At 43.8% G+C, this 24,114-nt stretch overlaps 1 protein-coding gene and 1 pseudogene across 1 annotated transcript; both read right to left on the bottom strand.

Moving 5' to 3' along the window:
• Nucleotides 1-6,922: 6,922 nt before the first annotated feature.
• LOC142559244 (phosphate-regulating neutral endopeptidase PHEX-like) lies at nt 6,923-17,891 on the bottom strand. The gene is made up of 6 exons (XM_075670871.1): nt 17,840-17,891; nt 15,385-15,458; nt 11,588-11,686; nt 9,320-9,424; nt 9,142-9,218; nt 6,923-7,125 (listed from the first exon to the last, which is right to left on the bottom strand). The coding sequence occupies exons 1-6, from the start codon at nt 17,889-17,891 to the stop codon at nt 7,020-7,022; spliced, it is 513 nt and encodes a 170-aa protein (XP_075526986.1). The 3' UTR covers nt 6,923-7,019.
• A 193-nt stretch (nt 17,892-18,084) lies between these two features.
• LOC142560522 (protein GVQW3-like) lies at nt 18,085-18,572 on the bottom strand (annotated as a pseudogene).
• Nucleotides 18,573-24,114: the final 5,542 nt, after the last annotated feature.

Below are 24,114 nucleotides of genomic sequence, written 5' to 3' on the forward strand. Positions count from 1 at the left end.
AGGAGTAAATTGGAAATTACTAGACCGACATGACACAATTCCGATACAGCTTTCTCTTACTCAATGCATGTTACATGGAGGTGTTTTTCAGAGTGGGAAAAAAAGCCTGCAAATGCCTGCAAACAGCCCCGAGCGGCCAGTCGCGCGGCAATTTTGGGTCTCTTAATTTTTTTTCGAATGAAAGGTTTAAAATCTATGGCAGAGACAGCTATAGAAGTGTTGAAATCTTGCCTTGCTGCGGACCTCAACACTTAAAGACTACTAGCACGTCATTTGAGCGGTGGGAGGTACAGCTGACCGGCGATACCCTGGCGGGACGAGAAGCTCTCGTCCAGCAAGTACGTCGAGCAGCCATGGCCAGTGGAGTCCTGGAATGAGGACACCACCCACTCGACCTCAAGAGCAACCACCTCGATGGTCCGAATAAATGTTTTCTCTCTCTCTCTCGGCAAACCCATTACCGTCAATCCTCTGAGCCGGGAACCCAGCACATTATGACACATTGATTGAATTCATGGCCCGCGCACAAGACGGTATAAATATCAATTTGCAGGAATTTTATGCTTTTGAAGCGATATTAAAGCTTTGTCAACGCTTAGAGAATCGACAAATATAATAGCATTTTTTAGATTTATTTGTTCGATGTATTTCACCGCCGGTAATAGTACATAGGCTTCTGCCGTAAAGATCGTTGTTTGCGCATGCAGAATGCCAGACTCCGAAAAGGACCGACTAACTGCTGCACAAGACACGCTGACATGCGACTTTGATGGACCCGAATAAAAACTCCGAGCAACAGTACTTCGACCGAAGTGCAAGGTACTCGAATGTGCATCTCAGGAGCACGCTTACTGACTCCAAAAAACGACATGTCACTTTCCAGGACCTGCCACTGCCACGGCGGTGACAGCTTCTCTGGAAGCATTAGAGGGTGTTCTAGAAGTGAGACGCGCATTTCTTCACTGAAGTTCCTAACACGCAATTAGAAGGGCTCCCTGGCTGTGGGCCAATTATTAAGAGGTGTGGCGCAGGAGAAATTGTTTACATTGGTGTAAGAACGATGTTAAGGATTCAAGTTTACTTTCAGATACTATGTGAAGCTTGAATATGACCTCTTTAGACGGAGTGACCACTCTTTTGGCTCCACATAGAGGCTTTTACAAGGTTTATCCTCAACGCACCTTTCGCTAGACAGATATCTAGATGGTCCACAGGGCATAGGATTTTCAGAGTGCTTGACGCTGCGGAATGATAGAACTATAGCTACTTCGTCAAGGCGAGAGCAGACAAGGCTCCTGTATAAGTTCGGGAGTCTTTCTTGATCCCTATTCCTTGCTGTGCGCGACACAATTCTTTAATAGTTCATCATTTTCAGACATTTTGCCGTATTTTTTTAGGTAGGAGGATTAAGGTAAGCTTCGAGTTTAGAATTATTCCAAGGAATATTTGTTTAATGCTCACAGAGAGTTCCTCTCCATTTTTCGTGAGATTCGGCACTGGTATCATGCCTATTTTGTTTGAAAAGAGTATAAACGCACTTTTCTGGTCTTTTATTTTCGATCCATTTAAGTCCGCCCATTTAGACAATGTGTTTAATGCAAGCTGCACTTGTCGTTCGCAGATAGCAATGTTATATGACTGGAAACATATTTGCACATCATCGACAAACGCAGAATAAAACTTGGTGCTTTCAAGGACTTTATGTAGGGAGTTCATCGTTACAACAAAAAATACGCAACTATGGACACCCCTTTGAGGCACGGCGGTCACCTGGGTGAATGTTGTAGATAAAGCGTTGCCCATTCTTACACGAAACGTGTGGTTGAACAAGTAGCTTTCGACTGTGTTTAACCATTTTCTACGGATTCCCATCGCGGAAAGATCTCGAGGAATCCCGAAGCGCCATGTCGTGTCATATGTTTCTCTAAATCAAGAAATACAGAAAGTAAGATCTCCTTACGCATAAACGCGTCCCTGAGCTTTGCCTCGATGCGAACAAGGTGGCCTGTTATCGACCTACCTCGTCTAAATGCACATTGGAAGGTGTGTAGTACTTTGCTCTTTTCTAAGAAACTGATTAGGTGCCGGTTTATAATTTTTTAGAGATTGCACAGACAGCTTGTTAGTGCTATGTGCCGGTAGCTGCTGGCTAAGGACGGGTTTTTGTCTAGTTTAAGTATCGGGATGAACATATGGTATTGAAAACAGACAGGAGGGTTCTCATTGCTTCAGGATGTAGGTATGTAATCATATTATACATAACCCCATCGTCACCTGGCGCCGAGTTGTTGCAAGAAGCGAGAGATGCCTTAAGTTCAGGTAAGCTATATAAACGATTGCTAACCTCATTCGGTTAACCTTTGGGATTAAAGGGCTGCCGCTCTTTGCGTTCTTTGAACCTCAAGAATGTTTCTGTATAGTGCGATGCACTCGAGACATATTTAAAGTCTAACCTGTAGTAGAAACCCGTATTAACCCGCTATATCAAACCGTTGAAACCCGTAACAACTGGTTGTAGAAGGCCAGCTTCACTGCAGCTTCTTAACTTCGAAGTCGCTGAAGTGTCGCCGATTGATTTGTCACTAAAGCCTGCCACCCGTCGCTAAGTAGAATTATTTGTCGCTAAATACGCGAAAGATACAGCTAAACCAAGCGAGAAAAAAATTATAAAATCGCGGCACAAGTCCCAAAGTAACACTGGGGTTGCAGCGACACACTGACGCAGGGATCCGGATGAAATTTCAGAGACTGTGTTACGTTAACAAACTTTGACTCATTAACCTATAAATATATGTACATAAATATTTTGTGCATTCCGCCTCTACACAAATGCAGTCGCCGCTATTGGTAATCGAACCGACGACCTTGTGTGGAGCAGCACAGAGACATAGCAAGTGAGCCCCTGCGTCGGGTATGAAGAAAGTCGCTTTCGCTTTTCAAAATGATTCGTCAGTTTGATACACCGTTCATTACATTCGGGCTGAAGGTTAGCATGCTGTTGTACTCACCCAACTCGCAGAGTTACTTCAGTCAAACTTATACGTGGCGCTATAGCAGCGGGAAGGTGGTGGTAGAACAATGCAAGGGCACAGTCCGGAGCTGCAGACAGCCACACCGTATAAGCAGATACCGGGAACCACGCGTGCGAGTGGCAACATTGCATTACACGAGATTTACACACGAACAGACGCGATAAGCACACGTGCAAGAACAAGGATGCCAATTATTATGTCGTGACCGAGTGGGACCAGCAACAAAGCTGCCACATAGCGGCATATATGGCTCCATTCCGGGGAGACAAAAGGAACTTGCATACCCTGTCAGCGTTCACCAAACGGCACGGTTGGGCAATACGGTGCCTACGAATTCCAATTTCCTTCAGGAGCTTACCAGACGGGTTTATTTTCCACAAGAAGGGAGTGGTTGTCCAAGGCTTCGCCCAAAAGGCTTCGTTTTAAGACAGGCAAAAAATTATTGCTATGGCTCTGCGAGTGCTGGAAAATAGCCCTGTCAGAAGATTGGCGTGTATCGCAGAAGCGCGCATACTACGGTTGCAGAGTGAGAATTGGAAGCAGTAAGCCGCAGCAGCTCCTGCTGCATCACGGCGGCCACCCCTCCGGGCGCGAAATAGACGTGCCCAACGTGTCTAGGAATCGGAGTCCCAGGCTGTCGGGTGAAGCAGCATCGCACTTCAACAGAACCGATAACGCTGTCTACGAACTTTTGTCGTCGTTACGATGCCGCAGAAGATTTGAGAGCACTGCATTTGCAAAAAATTATTGTTGCTAGAAACCACGCGCCGGAAGCTGACGATTGCGTCAGAACACCATCTGCACCTCAACGACGAATACTAGGCGTACGGTAATGTGAAAAATTTTATGTGAAACTTTAATGGCTGCTTCTCTTCGACTCATACACATTCCGTGAATGCGCTCGTGCGCTATCGTTTTGCAGCGCGCTCAACCTTGCGTCGAGCCTGTCGCTTATCAGGGACGATGCTGCTTGCTCTCCGTGTGCCACCGTCAAAGATGCTGACTCACTGTGACGCCGATTGCTAGAGCCGCGGCCACTCACTTTGCCACGGTCCGCGCCCAAGGTTAATCCCCACGAAGCGCGGTCGAGACCGCTGCAATAAGGTAGCGCTTGAGCGCCGTCACATGGTTGTCTTTCATATTTCGCGGGTTGTCATTAAACGGCGGAAAAAATTGCCATGCAGCGCGTACGTTGCCACAAGAAATTGGATCGGTTCTTTTCGAATGCCTTCTATAACGTAATGAAACGCACTTGGCCCTGAAGTGAATATTTCAGAAATTGCACAATTGATCTTAGTTAAAAAACGAGTTAACCGCAATATAAAAATATATCCTAAAGACCGCCGCATGACGGCAAACCATATGTCGTCGATTTCATTCGGTTGCAGTAAAACACTTTTTTAGAATACCTGGTTTAAATTACGCGAAACATCCTGTGTAAGCGACAGAACAGTGACATCTCTAATGAGAAAAATTGACGGAAGTCAGGTCGCTTAAGAATTGTCTTGCTGATGGAAGGGTGTGAGTGTTGCGCAAGGTGTCACGTTCCACATAATGCTCGAAGATATTCATCGGTCGCGTGTCTCAAGGGTGGCGCAGTGGTTAACGCGCCCGGCTGCGTGGCAGAGGTGGTAGGGCAGAGTTACGAGTCCTCACCGTGGCCACTTTTCTAATAAGTAGACAATGACGTGGTCCGTGCGTTGTTTTTCGCCCACAGCTTTCTGATGACGGTGCGCAGTCGCACTATGAGCCAAGTAATGTACTGGCATTAAAAAACTAAGACACGTTGATCACGGCGGGGCCGGCACGGGGGCGTTCTATTTTGTGCGCGTGTCTTTAGAGGCAAACGGCCGTTTAAAATGTAGCAGCTGATCCGGTTTTTGTTCTTAATTTCAATGAGAATGTTCCCTCTGACCCTACTTTGAATAAAAAATACTGCCATCCTCTTGTCTCATTGCGTTAAGCGTATTATCTTTAGTGAGTTGGCACGTTGCGCAGAACTTAGCTTCATTTCAGAATGTGTTTGCGTCCTCCACATTTTTCCCCCATGGTCCTCAGTGTTCCATGCGTTACAGTATATAGACCGGGGGGGGGGGGTCACTAGATTACTCGGATGCATGAAAAGGTATTTGTTTGAGCCTAGCAGCTTTGACTGCGTGCCAGTGCTCAGTTAAAATTAATACACGCGACAGGACATTGTGGTCAACGAGATGAACCGATGGTCAATTACATTGCCCTAAACAAGTTGGCTTGCACTCTGGAAATGTGTAATTTGCAGAAATAAAAAAAAGAAAAAGAACAAGGACAATATATCTCTCCTTTCTCGTTTCCTGCTCACAGATGTGTAAAATAAAATAAAATAACGCACAACATAAGAAATACAACTCTGTTTACGCTAAAGGTCTTCCATTTTCTAAACTTCCTCTTAAAAAGGGTGTAGAATTGAGGCTGTTCCTACTTGTTTCATCGCATTTTTGCGAAGGAGCGAAATGGAGGACGCTCAACATTTCTACACCATTGTAAGGGAGCACGGTTTTCAGGCACGTAGCCTAAGGGAGGTCACATACCTTAAGATGCCCTTTTCTGCTCATTTCTGTTTACAATGGAGGATACGACTCGAAGGGTGTAATTTTGCTTAAGATTGTGTATTGTGCGCTGGAACCTGGTAGAAAATGGCTGATCGTTTGGTTTTCGGCGCGGCCGATGGTACGATACGGTACCATACGGCACGGTACGGGAACGAGCAGAAGAAACGGAAGTTCAAAACTTTTTACTACGGCGTGGATTGAAACGAAGACTCACAGGGATTTGGTTTTAAGGTTTAGTAATTCTCTAAACTTTAAATGGCATGGGAAGCAACGGATCAGACGAATAACAACGTAACAATAACGAATTAAGAAATTACACCTTCAATGATTTACTGAAGTCAAGTGTCGTAGTGAGTGACATTGCTAGCCGTGCATTTTAAGTAGACGTTTTTGTGCGTGTGACCTTGGCTCTGGCTGGGTGCGATCGAAGCTACTTCAAGAGGGAAGGCGCACGGTGTTTGGTTAGAAATTTCAGCTCTTTTCGGTGGGCAGTGTGCAGCGGTGCAGTGTGCATACACGATCGTCAGTGGATGATGCTTTGGGCCTGTCTGTTCGAAATGACCAAACTTAGTGAGGGGTCCTTTAGGATTGGTTAGTGCGAATTATCCGAGCAATTTGCCTCATCATGTTCCTTATAGTGTTCAGTGCAAACAGATGTACGATAATTAGACGATGCATGTTATTTTTTGTGCACAGATTCTCTCTATCATTCACACACACACACACACACACACACACACACACACACACACACACACACACACACACACACACACACACACACACACACACACACACACACACACACACACACACACACACACACACACACGCACGCACGCACGCACGCACGCACGCACGCACGTTTTATCGCAATTCACAATCATACTCCGGGCTACACACTTTTACATAAAAGGTAATGTCATAGGGGGCCCGTACGCCAGGTGAAATACCTATATATAGTACAGTAATTAGCTAATACCTCCCTGAAGATTTATGGATCTTGCAGTACATAAAACTATAGGGCAACGATTTAGGCGTTCGATTTATTTTGCCAAAAAATAGCCTACAACGCCAGAGGTCCTATCACTAAGCTGCATATATGAATAATTGAAGTAAGCAGGAAAGCACCTACATGCTTGCAGCAGCGTCGCACGAAGGCATGGCGTCCTTAAAATTGTTGCAATATTTGTGATTCTAGTTAATTGGTGGCAAGGAGCCAAGAAGGCGCAAAAACTCATTAAGCTATAAGCCTTGCGTTTTCATAGTTTTCTTTTTATTTACCTTTACAAAACGGTTTATTCATTAGCACTTGTGGTGTCGTCTTGTCTCGTGTCCCATCTACGTTTTTCGCTCTTAACACCCGGGTTTATTCATGCTGTTGTTGTCCGACTCCCCTTCACCATAAAGAGCAGGTTTCATTTTTGTACGGGTGCATTGGGGAGCCAAGTGAACAGTTGAACGCCTTACCAAATTCGTCCAAATTTTTCAAGGGCACGTTCACCCTAAAAATAAATAGAAGATACGTGTCATGACTTTGTAAGCAAAGACAAGGGATCGGCATTTTTGCACACAATATCACTTCCTGTACAAAACAATTTAATAAAAATGTAACCACACTGCTGTACAGGTCATTAGTACCTTATTGAATTTTTCCGAATGGAACTTTGCTGATATAATTATGTAGAACTGTAATTTTAGGGTTACTTGTGTGTCGCTTAAGAGATAACGCTAGGAGAGACTACCTCGGCTGCAATGTTTCCTTAGTTAAGTGGCTTAGCTATACTGATGATATTCAGCATATTTATAGGAAATAAATTGTAAGCATTCGGACTTCATGGTAATGTAATATCGCTCTACTAAAAAAGAAAAAAATTACAATTTTTTTTCTGTACCAATTGATCCATTTGTTATTTTGTATGTTACTTGGAATCTTTCATGAAAAGTAAAAGCAATCTCTGAAATTTGCCTAATTTAATCATTTTTTACATTGCCAGCCCGCAAAGATTATGAAGCAACATTTTCGTCACTTGTGTTTTGGCAGTGAAAAATTATGAGGTTTTCTTGTAGACAAATGAATGTCCATTACTCATACTAAGCTGTGGACACATATTTTGTTCTGCGAATTATTGTTCGCGTTATAGTGGCACATATCCGTCAATTTTGTTTCTTTGACCACATAGCCACACTGAGCGTGTTTCAAATTGTTCATATCACTTGGCCTATAAAGCTATCATAAAGTTACGGGGCAACTGGGAACGCGATGAATTCGTCACATCAGGCAATTTGCTGTGAGGAATTTAGCCTATTACATCGCTGCAACTTTGTATAAAATCCAAACAATTCGCACGCATATCATGCGCCAATAATTCGCTTTTGCAATACGTAAAAAAACAACGACAGTTGCACTAATTCCGTCAATTAGAGCGTCAAAATGATGTCCTCGCTTTCTGTAGTTATCAAAGGAGGCCCATGAATACTGTTGAGGTGAAGAATTAACAGTAATACTTGATTGGAGGCGTCGAATAAGTGGCATTCGGGTGTTTGGGTAGCTCCTCAGCAACTTTGACATCTCTTATCTTAATACCGTCGACTAAGAACTAAACGGGGGATACTATTGAGAAACGGTGATCAGGGAGAGTATCAGATTGTCTCATAATTTTCGACGGATAGCTGTAGTTTTCTACTTTACGGGCACAGCGCACCATCGTGCTGAGTCTTGCTATACTGCGCGTAAGAACACTAATGGGTCACCAGTTGTTCACGGCGAAACTATACAGCTTATGTAACACCGATGACCCGGCTACAACCTGCTGTGCTTCAACGACACGCCTCGCATATGGCGGTGGCGAAATCCAGGTAAATGCATACATACGTTGCTGCAAACTGTACGGCGATGATATAGTGAACGGAAGTGTGTGAAGACAACTGCAGCCAAAACAAATATTTTGGCCAGAATTGCCTTGAAGAAACTGATCAATATATGTGGTCAAAATGTTCAAACACGTTTTGTAACGTACTTACTATGCTGAAATCAAACCAACGAACAGAAAATGGAAAAAAGAACTATGAAAGTTTGGACAGAAAGGGCACTTCGGGGAGCTAGGTCGACTAGTTTCATTGCTGCAACACTTATTTCTAAATAATGGCAAAACAAAACATCTTATCTGTTACAGTCAGCAGAGAATGAATAGGATGGAAGGTTAAACGCTTTTTGTATTCAGTGTGGTCCTCTGCGGCACCCAAAGTGTTGAAGAAATACATTTTCTGACAATTTGCAGGCTCTTTCTTCCGTGCATCGTACCGTAATGAAAGGAAATGCTGAAATTTTAGGTCATATACGCTACAATAACTTCATGTGATGAGGTACTGCTGTTCATGATTTGCACAATGCAAGGTGTCTCGAGAAAGGTCATGACTTCGCTCTTATTTTTCTTTTATTGCATATTCTGTGAAAATAAGGCAATAAAAGCTGTGAACCACGCATAAACCTTTTCTGACTAGATAAATTTTCATCTTACCTGTTTTGCGGAGAGCTGAATCGTACCTTCCTTATCTCTTTGATGAGTGTATACTTGTCTGCTATACTGCACATAGTCTGTGGAAATAATGCAAAAGCAATAGCAGGCATCATAAAAGTAATTTAGGAGTTTTTGCTCATGTAAAATATTATTTGTTTGTCCAAAGTCAGAAACCTACCATAGCGCGCGAAATGAAGAACAGCTGCATTCCGTCGAATCTTTCTAGACCTTTTAGATGAGTGTCTTCTCCTGCACATTCTTCTTCAAGTACTCTGGTATATGCCTGGAAATAAAAAAAAAAGAGAATCGTGTGATTAGGCCTTTCACCAAAAGCGTGCCCTTTAGGTCCACCTCTAAGATATGTAGTAACAGTATGCTTCGACTTTAGTTCACTTTATCCAGCTTAAAGAATAAACTATATTTAATTACAGTGGTAGTGGGTGGCAAAAATAAAAAAAAATTGCACAAGATGTGTCAGGATATTTATAAAAGTATAGCCGTAATGTACGGCCATTCTCATAGTTCACTGTGCCAGCATTAAGGGTTATCTTCCTTGTGCAGCTGTGCTGATTACTTGAAAGTCTTGTGCAACCGCACTTATGGTTTGGTGCTTTGTTTCGGCTTGTTTGTATACTTTTACAGAGTCTACCATAATGACTCTTCGCAGAAAAACATGAATGCGATGCGAATGTGGGTAAAGGGATTGATGTTGATTAGCGCCAGCATTTCAAAAACAGGTGGCATGAACAATCACGTGTTTTTTTTGTCAGATAATTTTCTTAAAAGCGAACACAAGAAGTGTCGAGGTCAGAATAGGCAACTGTGCGCAATTATCGATAACCGCAATGGACCAATAATGAAGAGCTCTGTTTAATACATATGTAGGTAACTTATGCAGGTATCGTCTTGTACATTGCGAGTTTCAGTTTTTCAAAATACATTTCTGAATTCTCATTTAGTAGACCTAAAATATAAAGGTCGCAATTAAATGTCCTCGAAGTGCAAGTGCAATTCCATTCGCAACTTGACGTTGTGACCCTCTCACTTCCCATGCGCAAACCGCACGACTTTCCTCCCTTAGTGGTCAAAAAGTGCAACATGTAGCTTAGCGTAACATGGTTGTTTAATAGTAATTTTACGTCCAGATTAATTATTTTGATATGGCTTGGGGAAAAAGAATTGACGCTCCAAAAAAACAACGATGCCAGTCTGGACTTATTCATGTGGTGCTGTAGCCTCGCGCTTGACCTTATTCCAAAAGCAAACGGCATATAATGAAACGCAGTTAACTTTTTTTTTTGCTACTTGCACAAGGTGAAGCGAATGGCTAGCAGGAAGACACCGTTGTAATGTCGGTAATGATGAAACACGCACCTTCAACATTTCAGAGCCATTTGGGGAAGTTAATTAATCGAACTGCCTTCAGCTGAAGAACTGAAATGCTAAATTTTATTTTTGTAACATTGCTTGTTCATTTCACAGCGAAGCTGTTAGCCTCTCGTTGGTCGGCATTTTCGGGGCCCCGTCCGGAAGCAAAAATATGGGGCGAATCTAGGCGGCAGTGCTGGGCCAGGAGCAGTGGATAGTACCCCAGTAGCTCAGAGGCTTCAAGCAGCCAGCAAAGTGAACAGTGCATACAACCTTTGGAATCTCACAGACAACATACAGACCAGCATACGTGTCAGTAACGAACAATCACAAAATCATCACCCGAACCACATAATTTATGATAAGGCGCTCCTGATAACAATGCGAAGTACGCAGCGGCGCCCGCGTTACTTTTCCGGCAAATATTACTGTTGTCCAAGCTGGGCGCCGACGACGTGGGGAGTGACGTCCATAACCCTTTGAATATAAGAGAACAAGCCTAGCAACTGATTTCAGTGCTGTTGTAGCACTGCAATGTGTGGTGGCGTGTTGGCAAACTTACCATTGCTCCCATTAGTTCCGTTACTGCAAACTACCATCGCTGCGATTAGTCTTATGGAATTGCATGCCCCCCTCAGCAGTTGTGGTGGTTTTCAGCAGCTTAGCTGGATATTCACTTATGCAGCGCCCAGATGGTGAGTCGATTTCTTTAGTACAACCTATACTTGCAATGTATTCACAGTTATAATGTACTACTTTACTATAATAAAGTGAGTAATTATTTGTCGTCTCTTCACAAATATCTGGTGAGGAGGAAACAGTCTTATTCAGAGCTACTGTCCCATTATTAAAGCCATATGAAGCAGGTTTCCAAAATTCTATAGTGCATAAAAACTGCTTTGTGAATAGAACAATATTGTGCATCAAAAACACTTCTGTACAAAATGAGCACGTGTAACAGTTCGATGTTATGTTTTATAAGCCTACGAACGTTAGTTATAACTTACAGATTGTTACACTTCGCACAAGTCGAATATATATGGCAGGGTTATTCCCGCGAGGCATTTTTGAAACTCACTTTGAAAGCTGTCTGGAGGCCAGTGTTGTCAGCAAGGTCTTCGTTCAAGGTTCTGCTCCAGTGGACGCGAAGTTGTTTTGTCCTATAGTAGTCACTTTTCTGCAATGGAAGTTATGTATTATTCCTCCAGCGTAAACGGAGTTGTCTTGACGCATAACATTCGCGTCTCTGCATTTGAAGTTCTGTGTTAAACCTACAGTGGATAGTGCTAGCGGGGTGTGGTAGGGTAAATGCGTAAATGAAACGCGTTGCTAGGCTAGTTACTGCATGACTGTGGTGCCGCAAAAGACGAGGGACGACAGAAGGAACATAGACCTGCGTTTGAAACATAACGGTGCCTGTCAACGTTGCATTTCTAGTCCCTCCTTGTTTGCTGCGCCACAATTCTGGCAATTAATTCCGTCACAGTGGTATCACCGGTACATCTTGTAAGATATATAGTGCATCAGGTATTACCATATTTTAGAGCGGAGCTCTCTGCGCCCGTTCCTATGGCGAGCTTCGGCGTCATACCTCGTAACTGATCGAACGAGCACGGTGAAAGATGAGAGTGAACGCGGAGCACAGGGGGCGTAATCGTGACAAGTGTAGCGCCGCGCGCGACAGAATTTACGGCGCCAGAGTCGCGCACTTCGCCTGTATATGGAAGCAACGCGCTGCGTGAGCGGTGGTATGTTTGCAGCGGCTACTGGGAATCTCGCCCCCGCGTCACGATTAGCTCGGCGCTCGGCCCACACTTGACACCGTTTGCAATGTGCCGCACGAGACAGACTTTCCGCGCCAGTCAATATATCCTGAAACGAAAACACATGTACAGCTGCGCTCGAATTTCGCATTAGGGAGTATTGTAATGATGGGGGGAGCATATATTCTTGTTATAGTTTTGCCGCGTCACTGTTCCTCACTGTGTCTGTCTACCTGAGTAAGCGGGCGAGCGTTAGACGCCGGGCGCGTCGGAGCGCATTGGCCGCGTCCGCCATTACGTCGAACCGTCGGTCGAACTAGACGCTGTTGATCTGGCTAACGTGATGTAACATGTCGGCACGTTCCCGCTTCGTCGAACTCTATTTAGGCCTTTATGAGACTCAACTTTTAATGCGGATGAAATACAGGAATCACATCGAGAAAACTAAAAAGCGAGTACTTGCTTTCTGAGGCTGGCACGGTCATTGGCGAAGAATGGCGCCAAAAGCAGGTCTAGCCTTTCGCGAAAACAGCACACACTGAACACATTCTCAAAAACGAAGTTCCTATTTTTGCTATGCATTCCCACCGGGCAGGATCCGGGAATGGCTTCTGCGCGTTCGCTTCACACCGCAACACCAAATCGTAGGCCATTGAAAAGTACAGCCTTCCGCTGGTAACCTCTGACGCTGCCATTTTGGGAAACTCTTTTGTCTCGCGCTTTCCCGAACAAACGAGAACCATGAAAGCAGCACGCAAGGCCCCCTACGTAAGCACACAAGAATCGAATGCGTGCGTACGCAGCCGCCGCGTACGCATCAAGTACCGTTCATGTTGCGTTCTGCACATGCGCACTGTGCATAACGTAGCGACATTACGTGCGCAACGCCATTACGTACGCTACCTACGCAGTACTAAAACTGTCTAATAACGCAAAAAAATCACGCCAGGATTGTAGAGCTCTTTTTCGCTACTTGCGTCACAAGTCTCGGTTCCATGCCGCAAAAGCCAAAATTGCTTGAAATGCGTCGCAGACAAACAAAATTTTTTGTCTTTCCGGAGCCCAATAGTGCCGTGGTGCCATGTCGAAGTGCAGAAGAAACGCAAGAATACGCCTAGGGCCCAACAAATACGCTACATCAAGAAGAAACGGGTCGCCGAAGAGGCGAACTTAACATGCGCACCCGACCTCGCTGGCTTCTGTGGCTTCTCTAGCGTATGACACATGCATATATCGCGCTTGGCGTGCCGTTAGCTTGTTGCTAGGCAACGCAAGAAAAGTAGGTCGCAAAGCATAAGTTCATTTATACTCAAAGCTCTTTAGTTTTAGCGGGCAAGAATAAAAATAAATAAAACGGTGTCCCCAATTTCATGTTACATTCTTTTTTCCCATGCTCGTGTGAACTAGCGCATGGGATTAACACTAGGCGTGAAGTGTTTCCTGTTGCCAATTTTCGCCTAGCGTCCCCTCTTGTTGAATGTCTTTCACTAAGTCCGAAGTCTCACGTTAACAACGCTCTGTCTCTCTCAGCCTGTGCTCAAGCATTATGACGATCTTTTCTTTCTTTCGCAGTCGCCTTTTTCTCACGGCACCTATTCGAGAACCGAGCGACTACTAAGGTACATATTGTGCTCCATGTGCTTCTCGGGCACGACCTTTCCGGATTGTCTCTACTCATCCAAGCCATCCGCCTGCAGCAGTATTAGCGGCCTGCTTTTGGGCATGACTGCCTTTTTGGCAAGCGTGATACATACAGAAACGCGATTCGCAGAGCCAAGCGAGCAATCAGGGTCATGCCACACTGGCACGTGGCTCAGTCGTAGTAGCTTGCGAGCACATCTTCTTCACAGCTTGACGTACTTGCTGTCATTCCTTCACCTATAATATTCCTTTTCACCTCTATGGCCCTCCTCGTTTCTGCCAGCTGTGCTGAGATGTCAGCCACAGCGCCGAGAGCGCTTGAATGAAATGTATACTGCTTTCACAATAAAGAAAGTAATTTCTGTGCTAAAGCTAGTGTGCGGGCACAAATACACTTTTTGAAGAGACTCTAAAAGTGATCCGCCCTTTTTGCCTCCTTTGCAAAACATATTTATTATTCAATTCCACACAATAGGTCTTTTTATCTAAATCATTTACCTTCAAGTGAGGCACACATTAGAACTGTTTATCCAGAGTAAATGGGCAATGCCTTTGTGCGGATTTTGAATAATTTATCTTTGCGCAGCATTTTGTGAAGTTTGCCACGTAAATGTTCACTACCTAGCGCAGTAAACCCCGAAGTCTCGTTATTTCAAAGTAACCATCTTCATTCGAGACGTTACACAGAATCCAAAAGGTCTAATCCTCACACTCCACTTTAATATGGGCTTGACCGATTTTTAAGCTATACAGAAAAAGACGCAGAACACTCAGAGGCTACACTGTTTGCATGCGACATGGAAACATGAAAAAGAAATTCACGCAGAACCTACTCTGGGAAGTGTCTATGTTTGCGCAAGCATTGTGCCACTTATTCATCTCCACGCAGCCCGGTGTCATTATCAATGTTATGAAACTTGTTCCGGCCAGTACAAACGACAGCACTGCGGCGACACGAACTGACGCGGACGGCGGCGCTGATGACGTTCTGATCGGTATAAGCCGTTATAGTTCGTTAGCGCCTTAACCATCCGTGACCAAACGCATTGTGTCGATGGCTGCTTATGGCACGGCCACGCGGAACGTGTCTTGAAAGCGATCCGCGATACCGACAGAGGGCGCCGACTGCTGCTAGCTTGTCGCGCTGTGTTCTGGTCGCTTACTTAGCGTTTAAGAGAGACGCGCGGGCCCGTACCTTGAAAGCGATCTGCGAAAGGCGCAGAGTACGGCCTGCGCTGAGAGCTCCGTGAGCGCTGTGGCCTCGGCGCTTCGTTCGCGTTGAAGCGACAGGCAGAACGAAGGTAAAGTCGCTCGCTGCTGTGGGCTATATCTTGAAAGTGATCGTCTTACATGACTGATGGATGGACGCTTTTCTCATTGGGTAAGCATAAAAAATGCTCAGGCATTTAGCAGAGTAAATTCTGCACGCACAGCCACTCTTTACAAAAGAAGAAATAAATAATCTACTCACATTCCTGTATTCCTCCCAGTAGGCGAAACAGTCTTTCCACTTTTCAGAGATTAACGCAAAAGAAACAAGAAATTCTTATTGTGCATGAGTAAGCAAAAACAGTTACATTGAACGGACACTGAATAGGAAAAAGAAAGCTGCCTTAGGTGTATAATAATGTTGCCCTTGTCGACCAAAAAGAAAAGCAATTTGCTGCGACAAGATTCTCGGTGAGCTGGAAAACTCACAGTAACGAAAGTCGTTAGGCAGTGCCGCCTTCCCGCTGTGACCTTAAGCATTCAGACGGCGTCAGCTGTCGGGCCCAATAAAAATAATAAAAATGGACAACATCGTGCTCTGAAACAGCCGAACACTGGACTTGTAAAGCTTCATGAACTTTCGCCTAGACTCAGCGGCCCGAACAAAAAAAAAATACTTCGACGCCCATCACATCAATGTGAAGTACCGGCTTTGGTGTTTCCGTGCAATATACGAAACGAAAATTCTGATCTTCAATTTCACTTGTCATAATCACGGTACTTTAAGAGGGTATAGCGTTATTCTATAGTGTCCCTCTGACTGACGCCAAGTTTTGTTGGCATGATCAGATGAATTCATCTCGTAGTTGGTAGATTCGCTCACGATGGTTAGTGCGGGCCACTACGAAGATGAAGAAATTTGGGCGGGGGGGCGGGAGGGCAGAGCGAAGCTTTCTTTGCCTTTATCCACCGGCCCCACTCTTATTCGCATGAAAGATATGCATTGCAGCAGGTGGCATGTAAGATTATCGTTCGTGTGCCTGAATGACCGTAACATCACATGCATTTATGATTCAAATCAAATTCAAATTTATTTTCATCGCAAAGATGAGGGTAGGCTCTGGAGAAAAGTGACGTGAGTCACTTGAGCAGAACACGAGCTTCCTTGCTACAAGAAAAACAACGAGGACGTAAGGGCGAGTTCATAGAACGTAACGAAGCATGTAACAGTTTTACACAATGCAAGTCATAATATACATGGAGACCAACGCTATATACAGAGGCTACAATATACTTAAACCATTTTCTTAACGCTTAAATCAACATTGCACCTCTTTTAACAATAGAAAGTGCTCCTCTAATATCATGCGGGCTGCATGGTTGAATTGTTATCTTTGTATAGACCAATTTAACAATACAGGGACAGTGAACCGTAGCACTAGTCTCTCAAAGTGTGTTCTGCAGAATGGAATCATCCCATGTTGTTCGGGAGGCGTACGGTATGGAATACGTAATAGTTCTGCGGAAACCCTCAAGGTGGAGGGAAGTAATTATTGTAGGGAAAATGAGACATGCACCCATTCGTAGCTATTGCTACAAAGGAAACCCGTACGGGTTCCTCGAAAGGAAAGCCTCGCAGTTGAAGAAAAATTCGTCCTGGTCCCGGAGCAGGATAATTTTTTCTTCAACTGCGAGGCTTTTCATTCGAGGAATCCGTATGGGTTTCCTTTGTAGAAATTGCTACGAATGGGTGGATGTCTCATTTTCCTTTCATTACCGGTATGGAACAACATGTGTTTTCAGTGGAAATATATCCTAGACGGTGCGATTGTTATTGAATAGCGATTGTTTCTATCTTAAACGATTCACCGGAGTGTTCAGTATAATCGACTATAGCTATATGCCTAATCGCTTTCTTTCGAAGTTTGTTTCTTATAGACATTGATTGTCGTTGGGCTTCCCCTTAGCAAGAAACAATAATTCACATGCGACAAAAAACAAGCTGCTATAAAGTGTTATTTCAACAGAAACTGGAAGAAAGGAACGCGTTCTTGCAAGTATACCTGCACATTTCGAAATATACGCATTGAGCAACATAAATCTGTGTCGGGAGGATTCCACGTTGCCCTACGAGTTTCTCATGGACGCTTTTCATCTAAATATATTATATCAGAATTACTTTAATTATTCAATACTAATTATGTAATTAGGCGGAATGAAAAAGTAATCTTAGCATCTCCGAGTGATGACAAACAACATTACCTTAGTACTTTGCAGCAACGTGGCATTTGCATATTTTCAATGTTTGGCTCTAGTTACGATCTGTTAGAAAAGAATCCGATCTTTGGCCGAAGAAAAAAAAACAGTAGCATAACCTGAGCGTTGGAAACCTAATCACCCTTAAAGTAGTCTCCTTGGGACTCCACACACTTCTCCCAGTGGTGCTGCCGTTGTTGGAAGCATTCCGAGATGGCCTCTTTCGGAATGGACTTTAGCTGAGCTGTCGTTGAAGCCATATTGTCATCTCTTATCTGAAATCGCACTCCTTTCAATGGCATTTTGATTTTGGGAAGCAACGAGAAGTCGCAGGGGCCGTAGCAGGAGAGTAAGGAGCCTGTTGAACTGCAGAAGTCTGGGTTTTCGCCACAAAAGTCTGAATCAAGTGCGACGAATGTGCAGGAGCATTGTCGTGATGGATGCGCCAATTTCCTGCTGACCGCAACTCCAGTCTCTTGCGGCGCAAAGCGTCACGTAGGCGACGGAGGACATCACTGTACTACTCTTTGGTAATTGTTTGACCCTGTGGTGCGTACTCGTGGTGTACCACGCCGCGGGAATCAAAGAAAGCAGTCAGGATCACTTGGACGTTGCTGCGCACTAGGCGGGCCTTCTTTGGTCTTGGTTGCGTGGAATGCTTCCACTGGGGCGAATGGGATTTAGTTTCTGGGTCGTGCCCGTATACTCAAGACTCGTCACCAGTGATTATGGTGTTTATGAAGTTGGGGTCCCTGTTTATGGAATCCAGCATGTCCTGTGAGACTTCAACACGAAGTTGCTTTTGCTCTACCGTGAGCAGCTTCGGCCCGAATTTCACCGCAACTCTCTTCATGGCTTAATCTTCGGTCATAATGGAATGTGCAGAAAAAGTGCTGATGCCCACGTCTTCCGCAATTTTTCCGATAGTCATATGACGGTCCCGCATCACCACAGCGTTCACTTCAGCAATATCCTGGTCATTTCGACACGTTGATGGCCGACCGGAGCGTGCCTCGCTCTCCACGGATGTGAGGTGCGGCCGTCTTTAAAACGGTTGTACCACTCCTCAATCTGTGTGCTGCTCGTAGCATCGTCACCGAAAGCCGTCTCAATCTTCCGAATGGTTTCCACTTGGCTGTCGCCCAGTTTCTGGCAAAATTTGATGCAGTAGCGCTGCTCCAGTCGCTCCGCCATTTTCCTTGCAATAAAAAACCGATGGGAGCATTGCGCACTACTTCACTCAAACCCTCCGTCCCAGCGACTGACGCTATCGGCAGGCGGGAAAAAATTCGCGCATACGCACGAAGGTTCAAGGTTGGCTGATGCAAGCGGTCTTGTTTCATATCCATCAGGTGTTCGCAAAAAAAAAAGTAAGGTCGGACCCTTTTCTAACAGACCTCGTATAGGACAATCGGGTTGTTGCCTCAACGACCACCTGCGCGAGCACGCTAATAACGTGATGAGAAAAAGCAGGAGTAATCTGGCCATATACTGTGCAAATTTGCCTGTTATGCGGTCTTAAGGAAACACGGGTTCGGCCCCGGTACAGAGACCAAACAGTATGCGAGGTTTTGAAGCGTTTGCCATGATGCGCAAAGGTGAAGAATGCGTTAGTGCTTCTTCAATTGCACTAACTGACAAGAGTTTATATATCTGCGCCACTAACCTAGCTGCCCACTTCAGTTTCGTTCTTAAGAGTCCCATTTCTATAACTTGACGCATGCGCGGATGAAGTGCATGATAGCTCCTCTACCCCACTAACCCCTTTTCAACCGTATATTTGTCTGTGAACTCAATAAACCCAAGTGGTTGGCTGTTAGCCCTTGTCCTGTGTTGCTTCCTTCTCCATAATTATTTCGCACTGTTTTTTCACCGATGGAACATGTGCGATGTTCTTGGTGTGTGTTCCGGACATTTGCGCTCGAACTCTACAATGTTCCTTCCAGGATGGCACATCTAACGCATTTCTGGTCCGCTATGCAGATGTTGCCGCTAAACGTCTAATTGTGTTGTTCAAGTGTTCACCCTCAACTGCAAAAGTTCAAACGATTTGAAGACGATTCGTGTTCCCTCTGTCCTTAAGAAAAGCAAGCATTTATTAATAAATTATAGTCCTATAATAATAATGCCATCAATTTGTTGATTCCTTGACGATGTATTCGGTAAACGCATCGTGAAATTCTTTGAACAAAGTGCTATATGCTGAAATCTCAGCCTGGATTTACCTTTACAGCAGTTAACACCGTAGCACGAACGCTGTATACAAATGTTGAGATCTACATCATATTCTTAGGTTTTAGCAAGGCATTAGAAAAATATTCTCATCAGAAACTGACTCTAATGCCTAAAGATAACTTTCTGCTTCATATACGTTTGATGAAACAATTATTACTAGACTCAACTTGTTAAGTTACTTTAAGTGTAAGGGATTTACTCGTGCTCTCTTTCTTTCACATCAGGTGGGACCCAGGGCATGGTATTGGGTTCTATGTTGTTTCAACTTTTTGCAGCGTGGTAACACTGGTATTTTCCGATGACCCTGTACTATTCCTTGATGTTACTTTTACAGGTGATGAACTGAACGTGGACAGTAGTCTGCATAATATATTGAATTGGTGTAATAAACAAGGCATGGTCGCAAATACAGAAAAAAAAGTGTCTGCCTTCGAATAACTCACATAATGACATCATTCAAATATACGTAAAAACTAGGTCTACTAACACTAAAACAGGTAAATGATTACAAATAGGTACGATCAACTACAACTATTTAACTTACATTGAAACTGCAAATTAACACTACATTTCCTTTTTCCTTACGTCAGTTGTGCTTTCTAAAGCGCAAACATAGTTTTTTGTCCAGCCTTAGGCTTGTTACTTACTTTGAGCATATAACTTTGAGCATGTTATTACTTTGAGCATGTTACACTTATTTATTAACGTTTAAGCCTGCTAACTCAATTACTTAGCTGACCTCGAACCACCAGTAATTAGTATACGTCATAATTCCATGCAATTTTTGAAACAATTTAGCGTTTCTCGACCAGTATATTTCTGCTCTCTCACCATGAGACATAGTGTGCTTTTGTTGATACGTATCTTCGAGAAAACTTGGGGAGAGCGGGATAAGAGCGCGCATGAGTACACGATGTAAACTCTTCATTGTTTGCGCTTTAGGTTTCTAATCTTGTCACCAAATGCTAATATTGTTTAATCTCGTGCCCTCTTTTTGCGCTTAACCAAGTATACCCACGAAGCACTGATTCGGGCTTTAGCTCTTTTTTGTTTAAAACTGCTCATTCTATCGGGGGCCCTTTACATTTTGCAAAAAATATCTCTAAGCAACTTCCAAAGCCAAGCATGGCTAGCTAGCTGCAAGGAGCTTCGTTGATTGTTTATGAAAACTGGCTCGCATTGCCACAGTGCCGTAGTTTGAAAAAGTGAATGCCAGGCTAAACAGGGCGCTGAGTCCCGTTTAACTAGTTTTTTGGCTCACACAATAATTAGGCACGAGGAAAACCACCACGTGCTAGGATTCGGAGGCCTTCAATGTAAGGGAACAACGTGCGGATGGAGACAGCTATGTATTGGGGCCACGCTACTTAGGTGAAATACCGTTTTTTAAGAGAAACTTCGATAGCGAACTCTCCCAGACGTAGCGAACCTTGCGACGTGCCGGGTTGGTTAGCACTATGTCCCAGTGCTAGTTTGCACTATGTGAGGGTGCCTAATATTGCAAAGACAGCAGCAGAGAGCCGCTACAAATGGCAGGAAGAGCAAGAAAAAGCTTCACCTCAGGAATTTGGAGTAATTTGTTTTATTTAAAAGCATTAACATAATTTTCACGACATATGTGCCATGTTGCTTGGAAAAATGATTAGCCTCCTTTCTATGTCGCAACTGAGAGCGTACGTTTCGCTCTGTTATTGACAAAGTTCTTAATTGCTAGTAAAAATGGACAAACAATAGCGACAAAAAAAGAAACGCTTCACACTTACCTCTTCATCGTTTTTGCCAGATTTATTACGTTCAGCTTCCTAGAAGAAATTTTATTTAATTTAGAATGCCTGAAGAAATTGCGAAGGGAAAACTGGTGACAATAGAGTTGAAGAACATGTTCTCGCTCAGAAAGACAAGAAAACAAAGCACACCTACGTTGAGAGGGGTACCCTGGCGTCAATATTTGATATAATTCCCCACGGTACTGTTGGACTGGCTATGTGCTATGGCACTATGTTGCTGAGCATAACAGAGCAGGTTCGCTTCCACGCACCTACGCCTACAATTTGTTGCGTTTAAAATGCAAATGCACTCCGGCATTCTGTATAGCTGCGCATTAGTAGCTCCGTGTGGTCAGAAATGATGAAGTACCCTCCAATGCGCTCTGCTCCTTAAATCACTGGGCAGTTTCGGGACGTTTAACCCCCAACTCAATTTTTGTGTTATACTAAGAAACAGGCCTAGTCACGCCTCAGCGAAATTACAGACGATATGTTTAATATTTAATTTTGCTGCTTGTAGTGGCAGTTCAAGTTCCGTCTATTCAAATCAACATTGATATCTCCTGCTATTTTGCAAGCCAGAATGCAGTGCTCTTTGGTACTATTTTGTTCCTCTTGCTGCCGAAAGAAAGAGCGACGAGTGTCATTTGGTACCCGAAAACACAGAGCGGCCTGAATAATAACGTTCAGCTATTGAAAGAAAAGGCAGGGAGCAGAACTAGACTTGAAGTTAGTCGGCGTCTTGCAGCCTCCGTTTTTTGTAAACCGATATTCCTCACTTTATGAAGAAGTGCATGGTCAAGCATGGTGCTATAATAAGCGTGCTGCCTAACAGTCCGGCCTACATTAACTCATTAAGGCCCATGACAGGACTACGAACCAGAGTTCATTCGTCTTCGGTAACTAACGGTATTATCACACTCTAACTGCAATACGAAAATTTATTGATTTGCAATTTAACGTTTCAAACATTACAACCGTGTAGTTTCTAAAGTACGCTTGGTCTGTATGACACCAAAGCCTCGAAAGTATGGCTGCTTCTCAAAATTATGCTATTGCTTGGAACTTCCTAAAACATAAAAGCCTTACGTTGCATGGTCAAATGAAACATTACACACACCTGTTTAGTGTTAAGTTGACAAAAGTTGCATGTTATAGACAAGCATTCTTTGTTTGAGAGGTATTTTTATTAGTATTGAAATGTGCAAAATATCAATCCGAATGCTGACAAAGAAGGGCCTTGGCGTTGCTTTCGGAGGCGCTTGTGTTATAAGTATACTAATATATACAGTTTTCTTTGTTTCTTCGGGCACTTTTAACCTTCCTTCAAGTATGAAGCAACTAGTCCCCAAGAACGTTCAAGTAAAATGCTATTTTTCCGTTGTAATTTAATGCCGCGTGCCCTTCCAGCTTGTTTCCATTGTTCGTCTATGTTATTTTTTGTATTGTTCCAGACTTCCTGCCTAATAAGTTTACGTGATTCTAATATATCCTAAGAGCGGCCTTCTATTCCTCACGTATTTTGGACCATCAACGTTCACTTTCACCGTTTCTCTTTGCTTCAAGCAATAATTAAACCGTATATTTTTTTTTCTCCCGGCATATTTCCCATTTTCTGGTTTCTTCATCCTGCGGCAACATCCTTTTTTGGCTGGCCTGGGCTCTCGTGATGATTCGGTTATTCAGTGATTGCTTTTCGTATCTCCCTGTTCCACCAGCTTTTCGGCTTTTGTCCTTGTTGTGTTGCTTCTCTTTCCGCATTTTTGTCGTAAATACACTTAGAAGCTCACTACATTTCCATTCTTTATTTCCATTCCACTCTATTTCCATTCTTTTCTTTGCCGTTTGCCAAGTTCTGTCTCGACTGTTGTCACTATATTTGTTATTTTTTCAGCGTTCCAATTTAGCAGCGTAGCTTCTTGGGCGTGTTCGTGCAAGATTTGAATAGCAATGAATAGCGCGCAGAGGACGAGACAGTAAAATTCACAAACACACGAACAGTAGGACTGCTATTTCAACAAATTAAGATAAAAGGGCTTGCAATGTCTAATAGGGAGTACATTGTAGGTGAACACAGTGATGTATCTGAAAAGCTGTGAAATAACGTTTTTTACAGTGCTGCCCGAATTTCGGGGACAATTCTTATTTTTAGGTAATATATTGCTCGTAACATTACACACTGTTTTAGGTTGTTTGACAACGTCACACATTCCTGATTCTTTACACAACGGCAATTTTCTGTGTGCGATTTGCAAATCATCGTCAAGATCGTCATCATAAGCATGACATTATACCCACTGAAGGACGAACGTCTCTCCCTGAAATCTCCAATTACCCTTGTCTTGCGCTAGCTGATTCGAATTTCCACATGCAAATTTCCTAATTTCATCCCGCCACCTAGTTTCCTGACGTCCTGGACTGCGCTTCCTTTCGCTTGGCACCCATTCTGGTATTCTATTTGTCCACCGGTTATCCACCCTACGCACTATGTTATCTGTCCAGCTCCACAATATTTATCTTAGTAACAGTTGGAATATTGGGTATTCTGGTTTGCTCTCTTATCCACAACGCTATCTTCCTGTCTCCTAACATTGCGCCCAACGCATTTCGTTCCATCGCTCTTTGTGCGCTTCTTAGCTAGTTCTCCATTCTTTTGTTAACCTCCAAGTTTCTGCCCCACATGTTATTTTGGTAGAATGCAATGATTGCAGGCTTTTCTTTTCAATGACAGTGGT

This window comes from Dermacentor variabilis, chromosome 10 (genome assembly GCF_050947875.1).
Source record: "Dermacentor variabilis isolate Ectoservices chromosome 10, ASM5094787v1, whole genome shotgun sequence".
NCBI classification, from domain to species: domain Eukaryota; kingdom Metazoa; phylum Arthropoda; class Arachnida; order Ixodida; family Ixodidae; genus Dermacentor; species Dermacentor variabilis.

Bases quoted from the DNA above. Each gene is read 5' to 3' on its own strand.
- LOC142559244 (XM_075670871.1), bottom strand. From the start codon at position 17,891: ATGTCCTCCGTCGCCTACGTGACGCTTTGCGCCGCAAGAGACTGGAGT. The intron at 11,687-15,384 runs GTGAGTAGATTA...CTTCCATTGCAG, and splicing joins ACTGGGAGGAATACAGGAAT to AAAAGTGACTACTATAGGAC. The intron at 9,425-11,587 runs GTGAGTTTCAAA...TTTTATTTCCAG, and splicing joins GCCTCCAGACAGCTTTCAAA to GCATATACCAGAGTACTTGA.